Source organism: Nothobranchius furzeri, chromosome 11 (genome assembly GCF_043380555.1).
Source record: "Nothobranchius furzeri strain GRZ-AD chromosome 11, NfurGRZ-RIMD1, whole genome shotgun sequence".
In the NCBI taxonomy this organism is placed as follows: domain Eukaryota; kingdom Metazoa; phylum Chordata; class Actinopteri; order Cyprinodontiformes; family Nothobranchiidae; genus Nothobranchius; species Nothobranchius furzeri.
In genome coordinates this window covers 50,646,468-50,658,565 of record NC_091751.1, presented here as the reverse complement: position 1 = coordinate 50,658,565, position 12,098 = coordinate 50,646,468, and the positions used below count along the sequence as shown (strand labels likewise).

The window sequence follows — 12,098 nt, the reverse complement described above, 5'->3', positions numbered from 1 at the left end:
TCCCGGAGCTCTATCGTTATCTCAGAGCACACTAAAACTCCTCTCCCTTTCACTCACTCACTCCCTCTCACACTCACTCACTCACACACTCACTCACTCACTCACTCTCACACACACACACTCACACACACACACACACACACACACACACACACTCGCACACACAACTTTTAGTTATTCAGATAGAAAAGTAATGTGTTTATTTCCTGTGTAAATTTCCGTGCTGATATAGAGGGCAGGAGGCTAATTAGACTATTGATAAGATGTTGAAAATTTTTATTTGATCTGCTACACACACAGTCACACACACACACACACACACACACACACACACACACACACTCATACACACACACACTCATACACACACTCATACACACACTCATACACACACTCATACACACACTCATACACACACCATCCTCATTTATGAGTTATTTTGAGTTGTGGTTCTTCTTTGAAAACCAATAAAACTTAAAGGTGAATTTAGATACTTAAATGCATCAACTTTTCTCAACACTATAGGTTTCTTTTATAGTTTAAACCGACTGTGAGGACTGTTTTATGCCATCGTGTGTTGTCCACTTTCATCAAGGAAGAATTGTTTAAATGGTATAGCTTTGAATCTTTCACCTCTCATAATGTCTCAAGACTCCCAGCAACGGTACACTTGTGTATACATAGTGTATTTAAACGTAGATACTTTGACAACTATTCAGCTCTAGAGCTTATTTCTGGTGGCTTTCTGTAGCTTAAATGTAGTTTTAATATGCTGATATGGCAGCAGTTACCATCTTATTTTTTGCTATTACTATTGTGAATAAAAGCCATTGAACCATAATTGAACTGCTAAATAATAATAACAGTGTGTAGCAATGTGTGAGCTTCCAGATTGATCATCCTGGCACATGGGTGAGTCACAGTCCCGGGACGTAACAGACTAATTGCTGGATAAATGCCAAGGAAATAAAACTTAAGAGGTTTACTTATTAACATAATTTGAAATAAAAATTGGATAAAAGCTGCTAACTGAACTACAGCCGCGCCCCGAAGCAGTTAAAACAAATGCAGGATTAGAATCACAATGCCTCCAATGAGCTTAGTTAGCTTGTCTTTACTCATCCACAAGTCGCCGTCACCGGACTGGACCGGGCGGCAGAACCAGTTCCACACAAAGAAACACTGTGATTAGAGGCTGACTAACCGGTTGTTAACCACTGAGTGATACGACGGCACCACTATGAATGAATAGGTGTCTAAACTCAAAGGCTTCTCAGAAAACAACGTGATTCAGAGTGGATTTGATGGTTTTCCCCCCTTATCATATATTAATTCATCCTTCCAGGATCAGTTTGACGTCAGAGCAGCAGCGTAAAAGCACACCGAGTCTCATCCAGTCTCCGTCGGTTTGAACTGGGATTAGGAACGCGTTGAAAAGAGGACTTGTGGCACTAAATAAGAACTTTTAAAATCACTTGTAGTCCACCTTCTGAGTGTTGTTTACTCTGCCACATTGATGTCATGATTTACTCTGGTGTGAACTCGTTTTAGTCTCGAGCAGCTTTTAAAAACCATTTCTGAGTGGATCTGCTCTGCCAGCCCCAGCATGCTCTCTGTTGATTGTAGTCGACGCAAAAACATGCTGTGCCTTTACAAATTCACGTTTCAGTGGAAGTGAAACCGGCTGTGAAAGCTCTCCTTCTCCTCACTAAAGTCTCTCTAGTTTCTCCTTCTGTCCCCCTCCTTGGTGCCCCTCCTCACTCTCCCCCTCTCTTTTTTTTTGGTCTTTCACTTGCAGGCACTCCAGGCTTTTCAGCTTGATAGACAGCCTCTGGCCCCCAGCGATGCCTCTGAAAGATCATGGAAATTCACTTAGTATTCCTGATGTAAGTTCTCATTAAAGTGGAAAACACTGCTAACCTCCTTGAGCTGAAACTGTCTTTCATTTAGCAACTGATCTGTTAATTATGTTCCAAATCAGATGACGATATCTGAAAGTTTACACAAAATAATAATCAAAATGCTATTTTATAAATTAGAGAATAAGTGAAGTTTCAGGTATTTTTCAGCTAATAAAAATTAAATTGACCGTGCACCTTATACTTAAAAAATGCGCACACAGCAAAATAAAAAGTAAAATGTATATTAGCAGTGGAAAATAACATTTTTGACTAAAAGCACAACAAATTTTTGTATTGGTGCATTTTTTAAACATTCTTTTCTTCATTCTTATCATCTGAAACGGAGCGCGGTTACTTTCAGCAGCACATAATGATTACGCCGATGATCAAACTTAACTTGGCGTTGTGTTTCACTTTGCTCATTCAGCTTAATGCACATGTGACCTAATTCCAAGCCAAGGAGGGGCGTGTTTAGTTAAACAGTTACAGCTGACGTATTCTGGCTGCTGATATATGGAAGAAAATCAGACTTCTAGGTGTTTGTTTATTTAAATCAATGATAAATTGTCTAACTTTGCATGTTTTTTTGTTTTGTCTTATCTTCGCCAACTTTAATTTTATTTGATCTCTGCACATAGCGAGAAATCTAAGACTCCAAAATTTTAAAAGCTCTTTTGTTTTAATGTTTTTCTTCTAAAGGACTAACGGGGTTCAGTTCAATGATAAAAACATAGGACAAATATTGGCATACTGCTGTGCCACGGTCTCAAACTGCAAGCTTTTTTGTCATGGTATTTATCGTTCAACTAATTATTCAGAAACTTGCAATTAAATGTGGGATAAACATTTGATTTGACATTAAAGGTCAAAAAGGAGTGTACTGCAATAAACAATGTTTTATTCATTGGGCACACCTCAGAAATGTTGTATTTTTGCAGGAAAGCAGATCTCCTGGTCCAGCTCCAAGTTTCTGCTACCTGCTGTCAGGTCAGCAGAGTTCAGTTGAACCCACTGAGGGGTCGACCAGGTCACCGCTCTACCTTCCCCCTATAAAACAAACCTTACGAGACATACTGCAGGTGCTCACTTTTCTTACCGTGCACTAGCTCTCAGATTCAACTCATTTTTTAACATAATTTCTCTCCTGCAGAGTGAGACGAAAACCTGCCGTTGCAGTTTTGTGGCCACTGTTTTATACAAAAGAATGCAGGTATTTCTGACTGATTTAATCCACCTTTAGTGATAGAGGTGAGTAAATATTAGGCCTCATTCATCTTGTTGAGTTTATTTGGACTAACAAACTGATAAGCCCGAACTCTGACGTAGAGGGCAGCTTTCCTATCGCCCTGTTTGACTGTATAAGCTCCGCCATTCCTCATTGATTGGTGAGAACTTTAAACTTTGACCAGAGGAGATAGCTGCTCAGATTAAAGCCGTGGACTTTGCCACACACTCGCACCATTTTTCTGTCTTTGCACCGGTAATGCTAATTTATGTCCAGCCTCTTGAGTGAGCAATCACACACGGTTAAATATTTCCATCTACTACTGGCTTTGTAAGCTTTTCTCGTCTGATGTTTCCTTTTAAATCTTTCTGGGTCATTCTGAGTTTTTCTGAAACTTTTGTTCTTTTCTTCCTTTGTATGTTGCTCTGGTTCGACTTCAGAGCTCTGATGTAGGCCAGGGGGAGGTGTGGTTAGTGCTGACAGACCCCAGTCTTCAGGAGGAGCAGCTCGAGAGGCCGTGCAGGCGAACAGTGGCTCTGTGTGTGAACACTTCCTGTGTGCTCATTTCCTCTGTCCTCGAAGCATTGAATTCTCCCGCTGTCTACCAAATGTCGTTCAGAGACGCCATCAGAGAAAATGGTAGAGTGTTGCAGTGATTATTCAAGGGTTATCTTGTGTTTTTGGAGGGCCAAATCAGTATTTAGGAGCTTAACTGGATACAGGGAAATAAGCACTGACTAGGAATTACACTTTTCTTTGTGGCTAATCTTTGATGAGTTCATTAAAATTCTACATGAACATATTTGAGAGACAATGAAAGTTTGCTCTTTAAATAATGTAAAAAACAAATTTTCACCTGAGTTTTCATCTGTCCAAGGTGTCATAAATCTAAGCACTTGAAATGAAATAATCAATGTAGAAATCAGAATTTTATTTTTTTCAAAATCATTAAAGGTTGAGTGGAAGATGTTTTTCTGGGGCATTTTGTTTTGCCATATTCTTTATGTGCTCTTCACATACTGATGGCAATCAATAAATTAAGCCTTTTGTCCTAATATATATATATATATAATTGCCTCTGAAATGCACCATCTTAGAAAAACGTTATCCAGTCCTTGGCTCAGACCAGCTAAACAGGAAGCGATGCCAGAGCCAGGCTAGCTAGTGGACGGAATGTTTCAATCGGTTTGTTGTTTGCAAATTTCACTCATGTAGATGTTTTATGTGTTCTGATTAGTCTGGTTCTATTCGTGTTGGGAAACATTTAGGGGACGGACCTGTTTTCTGTGAACATAGCCTGTCCTCTGTCGGCTGGTAGAGCTGCCGTTGAAGTTAGGAATAAACTAAGAAAGCTAAAAACTGCCTTGTTTTCATCACAAAAATGCCACACAAGGGGTGTGTCTAAAATCGGGGCTGCATCCTGCCAGATTTGAAGGCTGATTATCACAGCACAGTGACAAAGATGTACAAATTATAAGACCCTTTCAAATGCAGCCCCCAAACTCAACCCTCTTTTCCCCGATTTAAAGGATGGGTCTTTCCCAGCTCACCATAACCTAACAGGAGATTGTACAGTGCCGGACTAAAATTACAGCTTGAAATGGTTTGATTTAGGGCTTTAGTCATTCTAAACAATAATAATTTAATTTTTAATGTTACAGTAATTTTGACAGAGCTCTGATTTTATGTACAACTGCTATAACTCCTTCAGGATTACAAAATGGTAAATGGCCTGTATTTGTATAGCGCCTTCTTAGGGTTCTACAACCCCCCCAAGGTGTTTCACAACACAGTCATTCACCAATTCACACGCCGTCCAGGATGAGCTACGATGTAGCTACAGCTGCCGTGGGGTGCACTGACAGAGGCGAGGCCTGACGAGTACTGGTGCTACCGGTCTCTCCGACCACCACCAGCAGGCAAGGGGGGTTAAGTGTCTTGCCCAAGGACACAACAGCAGCATTCTCTGGTCAGAGCCAGAATCGAACCAGCAACCTTCTGATTACTATACAACTGGCTCTACCTCCTGAGCTAGCTTAAACTGCAAGAAAAACATTTCATATTCCACCTTTAAGTCCATCAAAAAACTTGTAATGAAAGGAGCATCTGGGACTCGCTTTAAAAACAGTATTTACATGTATTGTTTACCTTTGATCAGTTTTACAATGTTTTAATGATAATATCTGGAATTTAAAACAAATATTTAAAGTCAGTCCTGCCATTAATTTAGAGAAGAAATATATTTTTTTACAATTCAGAAATATATGTTTCCTATTAAGCAAAAACTGTATTTTTTTTTCCGTTGGTCTCAACTTTGTTTTTAAATCTCAGTTGTTTTGATTTGCAAGGAGGAAAAAAAACATGGCATGAAATGGTACATCCAGTACATCCTCTCTAGAACTTTCTAAATATGTCTTTGTTTTTGAACTTACTGTAGCAGCTTGCCAGCTGACCTTATCGCTGCCTCGCCCATCTCAGCACCTGTGTTAGGCTGCTTGCCCGGAAGCTCGCGCTCCGTGCCGCTCCAGAACAAACCCACCCTAATATCGAACACGCTGTACAGACTCGCGTGAATAAACAAACTCCTGAGCATGAATGAATTTGCCATTTTTGATGACGTCTGGCAACTTGTTTCAAGTGCGGAGCCCTAACGCAGTTTCAGATTGCTAGTTTATGCGTTTGGATCCAAGTCTACAACAAACTTCAGCCTTTTTTTTCCCCTTAAACTCGTTAAACTCCTAAATCTGCAGCTAGTCGGCAGATGCGTAATGTCTTGAGTAATTTCTCATTTCCCCAAAATCTTGCTGCAAGGCAAAGTTGGTAGGGTCTACAAATCCTCAGAATGTTAAATAAAGTAGAGCAAAATGAACAAATATCTTTAATTTAAAAACACAATACGAGTTAGTTGGTAGGAAGGGATTTAAACATAATATAAGGCGAGGAGGAAAGTTGGTGAATGTTTTAAAAGTGGTGTGTTGCTCCAGAAGGGGCTGTGATGGTACTGATTAGATGTTCTGGTACTTCTGTTTGACAGTCTCACGACTTCCTTCATGACTTCATCTTTAACTGAGCTTCCGTTGTGAGAAACCTTGGTTAAAGACGTGAATACTCTTTTATTTTTGTAGTAAAATTAAATTCTCATTATCTTCACATCCAGGCGTCCTCCTGTGTGGGAAGCAGTCAGTTATTGAGGTGTGCTCGGTTGAGCGTGGGACCGAGACCGAGAGCACAACAGGGCGAGACTCACCCTGTCGGTCTCTGCCTGAGCCCCGGGTGAAGACCCTGCTCCAGCCTTACAGACTGGATTCTCTGGGTCTGGAGACCACACCCAACTCCCTCTGTACTCTAACAGGTCTGTCTCTGCCTTTTCCTAAGAAGTCTGGTTTTCCGTTTGAATCATCTCCTCAAATTCCTGCAGAACAGGCCAAACTTTGTTGTGTTTTTTTGTTTTGGGGGAGAAGAAACTGAATTTTACAGCACTGATGTAGATTCCAGGCACCACAATCCAATGTTTGTGTCACTGTTTAAGACCACATAAAATAAAAAAAAACCACGTCAAATGTGGTTGGATTTATGCTCGTTATGGCTGTGGACATCTGCTGAGCTCCGTTGTCACCAATTTGTGATGCCTAAATAATAATAAATTGTGTTTTAACAAGTAAAAATCCTCCTTTGCAAACGGATCATGTTCAGAATCTGTCATGAGGTCTTATTTGACTCTTTCTAGTTATGTAAATGCGGTTTTCAAAGCCTAAAACTGATCAAAATCTGCATCTGCCGCCTCTACGTCCTAATTGAGAGTAAAGATCACACAGTGAACCCGGTTGGCTTTGGCCTCTCTGGGTGTACATGTTTGATCAGGTGGCTGAATGAAAATAAAGCAGGCTGTTTGCACTTTTGCACCAATTGGAGCTTGTATAAATTAGCAGTAGAGGCAGAAAAAAGAGCCCAAACCAGAATGCAGAAAACGTTTTAATCAGGTTTGTGTTCAGTATCCTGTTTAAGGTCCCATGATTGTGATGTCAGGCAGCTGTGGTTGTCAAAAAAACATGTTTTTAGGTGGGAAGTGCATTTCTTCTGCTTTTATCGCTTCAATTTCTCAAAGATATGAAAGGGGTGTGCTTATCTCTTACACCCTATCACCCCCTCGCCTATAAGAGCTTTATTTATCAGTGTTCCTCTCCTTTAGCCGTACCAAGAAATCTCAATAAAATGTGAACATTTTAAAGCTGTTAGTCAACAGCATGTATTAAAAATATTGAAAAGTGTTTTTATTGCAATGTTTGGTTCATCAGGGGTGGTCGTTGGTGTGGATGAGAATACAGCATATTCCTGGCCTGTCTGCAATTGTTGTGGAAGCGACAATCTAAAATTGTCTTCCGAAAGCTCGTAAGTCCTCGTTATTTGTCAAACTAAGCTCCAAGCAAGTTCTTTGAGAAAGTTAATTTAACTTTTGTTGTCCCTTCTCAGTCAAACATTCCACTGCATGTCTTGTAAATCTGCGCTGGACAAACCAGACACCAAGGTTCAGCTGGAGGTGTTCCTGACTTCCTCCTCGTTAAACGACTGCACTATGAAGGTTAAGGTGAGAAGATTACAGGATGAGGTTAGAAGGAGGTTATGACGTTTCAAATGTTTCGAGAATGCTAACGTCTTTAAAGAAGTAGTTAAATATTCTGGGAAGTATAGATAAGATCAATTCCAGTCATGTTTCTGCAGGGATCTGAAACAGCTTAGCTTAGCATAAAGTGGGGAAACTAATCACTCTAGTCCATTCAAAAAAGAACAAGATAACCTACAAAATGTAGTGTATTTGACCTGATTGGTTAAGAACGATAAAACTCCAAGTCATTAATGGAGTCTGATCAGAAACTAATGATGTGTTTGCTCATTTCTTTAGGTCTTTAAGCCGTTTGATATGAGGTTATTAGTTAAACATCTGCTACTAACTCGTCTATTAAAACAAGCTGCACCCTGATGAGACGAAGCATTTATTTAATGCCATTTGTGACACCTGTTAACTCACCATTCTGCATGAAGAAGTTTTTCAGCTTCACCACAAAAAAGATCCAACAAACGTTGACAGTTTGGTGCTTTTTTTGTGTGTTAGACTCTAGTAGAGGTGGAGGGTGTCGCACAGTTTTGTTACTTTTTCTTTAACGGTTCCAAACAGTCACATGGGGCGAGGTAGGTGGGTGCAAATCTTAATCAAATCGTTGGGAGTCTAAAAAACCTGAAATGAACCAAATGGATTTTGTGTCATCCGAGACTGTTGCTTTAGGCAAAAACGAGGAGTCTGCAAGGAAAAACATTCGAATGCCTGAAGGTGCTAAAAGTGTCTGTCCTCTGGAAGCGTGCACAAGCGAGACACTGCATCTTTTCATGCTTTCTGGGTACTTCTCTATAAACAGAACTCCTAGAGTTCAGATTCTGCACCGTAAAAAGCTTGCAGATGTGATTGTCCACATCTACGCGGAGGTCTTTAACCACCTGGCTTGGCCGTAATCGCTCATCAAGGTGAGCCAGTTATCAGCGCTCTTATCGAGCCTCGCTTTTGTTTTAACCCCTTCCAGCTGGAGGTCACGTCTGCCAGCGCAGCATGTCTTTCATGAGGTGATAATATTATTACTGCCTTCAAGTGTTTTAATCTCTCCCGACAGCTGCAGCAGATGACGATCCTGTCCCTGCTGAATGCCGGCGCAGTGGAAGGTAGTGAGGTCGGTCTACTTATCAAACTGTTACATAAGTCTGAGCTCACCTGCAGGGTGATTTTATGCCAGTATGTCCTGAAAGCACAGTGATTAAGACTAAAACGCTTTGATCAAATCTCATTTCAGCTCCATGGTTATGACGTGGAGAGCATCTTGGGAAAAGAGGTGGGTCCCATCCCCGTTTACGTCCGGGTCGTCACCAGGAAGCCTGCTCTCTGGATCGGCCTGGAAGAAATCAGCCTGAGAGGCTGCCGATAGCAATCCTCAGACTTTGGCTGGCTCCAGCGATCTGCACACTGAGCCTTGATCTGGGCCAGTTTATCCTCCACCCCCCTCTGAAGGCCTCCCTGACAGCTTGAGGCTGTGCTGAACAGAACGGGGTACAAGTAGACAAGGTCTTGTTTGTGTTAATGATATGTGATCCTGTGCACCAGGAGTTGACAGCCCAAGGGTAAACCGGTGGCATGCAGTCTGTCAAACCAACCCACGTGGGTCATTTACCTCTCAGATCCACTATTTGTGACTTTTAAATTATCTTTGCTACCTCTGTTCTCAACTGTTGACTGACACTGTCAATAAAGCATTTTTTGTTGCTGACTTTGCAGTCTTATTTCCTGCTGCACTTCTTGTGTGAATCTGACCCCCTCAACACAAAAACTTTGTTATGCAGACTACTCACAGACCAGACAGTTCTGCACTCTCATTGGTTTTATTACAGATTCATAAACAAAACCATTTTCAAGATTTCATACAAACTATATAAAAGATCATGCTCTGGCTCTTATACAAAGTTTGGAATTATAAAACGTGTACCATATCAGGTATAACATGTAAATACAGTGGTAAGAATAATTTAATACGGAAAAATTCCCACAAAAATATGGCAGCAAAAAACTTTTTTCCCAGTGCCATTATGGTAAGCTTAAAAATGCATCTGTTACAGATGGTAAAAAGGTCACTTGAGGTATGTTCTAGTAAAAGTTCAGTTCATACAAGATTGATTGTGTCACCGGCTCACTGCGCTCGAGGAGACCGAAAAGGAGGAGTTGGGAATCTGTTTGAAGAAATCTCTGAGGCCGGTGAGCTCTCTGGTTAGCTGCTCAATGGTTTTGTGGAGCTTCTCGTTCTCAACACTCAGTTCGATCATCTTCTGCTGCGTCTCCAAGTTGCGCCTCTTAGCTTTGTCCCTGCTTTTCCTCACAGCAATGTTATTCCGCTCACGCCGTTGCCTGTACTCAACGCTGAACCTGTCTACAGACTTCTTTCCCTTCTCCCTGCTCATCTTTCTCGGGGAGGATTTGGCGGAGCTGGCGGCGGAGGACACGGGCTCAGGTGTGGTCGGAGGGGTCGGTTGCCCCGTCGGGAGGCTGACGGAGGTCTTGGCGCAGGTCTCGATCTGAGAGGTCAGTGATGAGGACATGTCGCTGTCACTCCAGTCGGACTCCTGCTTGATGGAGGCGCACAACGCCCCCTTTTCCAGCGACCCGTCCGACCTGTTTGGTGCGTACGGGGCTGACAGCTGCTGCACGCCCCCGGGCAGCACGGAGCTCTGCATGTTGTAGAAATCCGCCTGCTTCTCCTGCTTCACGGTGTTGAACAGGTCGAGGAAGAGCTCGTCGTTGCACAGCTCCAGGTTTGGCACGGATGTCATGGACTCGATGTACTGGCTGAAGTCGATGGCGCTCTCGTCGTCGTACATGGCAGGGGTGTTGCTCAGCTCCACCATGGTGCTGTCCTCCCCAGCTCCTTCCAGCCTGCTGCCCGGCTTGCAGAGCCCCTGCTGCGGGCCGCTCACCCTGTTGCTCTCGTAGAAGTTAGCAGGCTCCATCGTCCAGCTCATGTTGCATGGTGGAGACACGCAATGAGAGTCCAGGCTGTATATGTCACACATGAACCCTGCTGGCTTGTCCACGTGGGTCACGAAAGAAAAACTTCACGACAAAAAACACGAACTCTGATGTGACAGCAAGGCTCCACGTGGTTTTCCTTGACCGCACAGTCGTCTGCCTTTCTTCCTTGCCTCTTAGAACGGGCTTTTAATCCCTGGACGTTGTCTCTCAGGGCCCTGTCACAGTTTACACCGAAGTTTGACACTTCTCTGAAGCAGCACCAGTTTCGCGGAGTGTTTTGTATTGTTACTACACTGACGTCACGATCGTGCCGCCCTCTAACGAACCAGTCAAGTCCAAACAGAAGTCACGTGGTGACAAGTTAGGGGCGTGTCCCTTCTGCCCCACACTTTCTTACAATGATCGTATGAATGGTTAGGAGTTGTTTACATGCTGCAGGATGTGCTCTGGATGTTTGGGGAAAGGATTAATTAGTCACCAAGAACACAAACACCCTGTTCCGTCAGGGGCAAGATGAAGTGTTTAGGTAGCGCGCGGTAAACTTAAAAAATAATAAAACCTTACAGGATATTACTCATTATCATAACCCGTTAATAAAGTCAAGAGATTTTTCATTAAGCTATTTAATTTCTGGTTTGAATGGCTAATATTCTAACAACTCAAAATATCCTTAATTTATCATCTCTGTTGTCATTGTACAATAACTAAGAGTTAAATTTTGGAGAGCTACACGGCTACTAAATTCAATATTTGTGAACATTTATAATTTCACAAAAGTAATAAAATTATTCTATTTATTATATAAGCTACTGGCAGGCATTAACTCAAGTTGAAGCTGTTAACGTCGTTTTTCTGATGATCTCAAATGGTTGTTTCTGTCTGAGAGGCTCTCCTAAATCACCGACAGGCCGACACTTCTCGGAAATGTTTCTCATGGTTTCATCTTTGGAAGTTTGTAGTACTTTTCCTCTGATGCTTCCCTCTGGTGTGGAAAGTGCGCCACACGGTGGTTGTATTTGTACCTGCAGATCACACTTACTTCGAACATTTGATTTTCTTCCTCTTCAATTAAGAGCACATTTAACTGTTATGTCTCATGGTTAAGTGCTCACAGACCACCGTGTAATCAGCACATCACACCCACACCATCGCAGCAACATCATCATTTAATCAACAAACAGACCTCTCTTTAATCCCTATTTTGTAAAGCAATAATATAATTTATTCTAGTACTAACTGTATTCTTAGTCTTCTCTAAGTGTATGTGCTGCTGTAGCAAGGTAATTTCTCCACTGTGGGACTATTCTATTCTACCAACACTATTGGTCTGTATTGCATATTTTGAACCAGAAGATGGCGGAAGTCCTCTGAAATCCAACCAATACAACAAGAAAGTGAGCTATTTAGCCCT

General features: G+C 42.0%; 2 protein-coding genes across 2 annotated transcripts in view; one reads left to right on the top strand and one right to left on the bottom strand.

The window, feature by feature from the left end:
* spidr (scaffold protein involved in DNA repair) overlaps window positions 1–9,434 on the top strand; it is a 47,546-nt gene extending 38,112 nt beyond the window's left edge. The window contains exons 12-20 of the mRNA XM_015956742.3: window positions 1,799–1,886; window positions 2,840–2,980; window positions 3,052–3,111; window positions 3,567–3,765; window positions 6,284–6,478; window positions 7,422–7,515; window positions 7,597–7,711; window positions 8,787–8,843; window positions 8,964–9,434. Of these exons, the coding sequence (XP_015812228.3) occupies window positions 1,799–1,886; window positions 2,840–2,980; window positions 3,052–3,111; window positions 3,567–3,765; window positions 6,284–6,478; window positions 7,422–7,515; window positions 7,597–7,711; window positions 8,787–8,843; window positions 8,964–9,095 (1,081 nt within the window). The 3' untranslated portion in view covers window positions 9,096–9,434. The remainder of the gene's footprint in view (window positions 1–1,798; window positions 1,887–2,839; window positions 2,981–3,051; window positions 3,112–3,566; window positions 3,766–6,283; window positions 6,479–7,421; window positions 7,516–7,596; window positions 7,712–8,786; window positions 8,844–8,963) is intronic.
* A 93-nt stretch (window positions 9,435–9,527) lies between these two features.
* Window positions 9,528–10,931, bottom strand: cebpd (CCAAT enhancer binding protein delta). Its single transcript, XM_015956746.3, has one exon. The coding sequence runs from the start codon at window positions 10,726–10,728 to the stop codon at window positions 9,844–9,846; it is 885 nt and encodes a 294-aa protein (XP_015812232.1). The 5' UTR covers window positions 10,729–10,931; the 3' UTR covers window positions 9,528–9,843.
* Window positions 10,932–12,098: the final 1,167 nt, after the last annotated feature.

Bases quoted from the DNA above. Each gene is read 5' to 3' on its own strand.
- cebpd (XM_015956746.3), bottom strand. From the start codon at position 10,728: ATGTGTGACATATACAGCCTGGACTCTCATTGCGTGTCTCCACCATGC.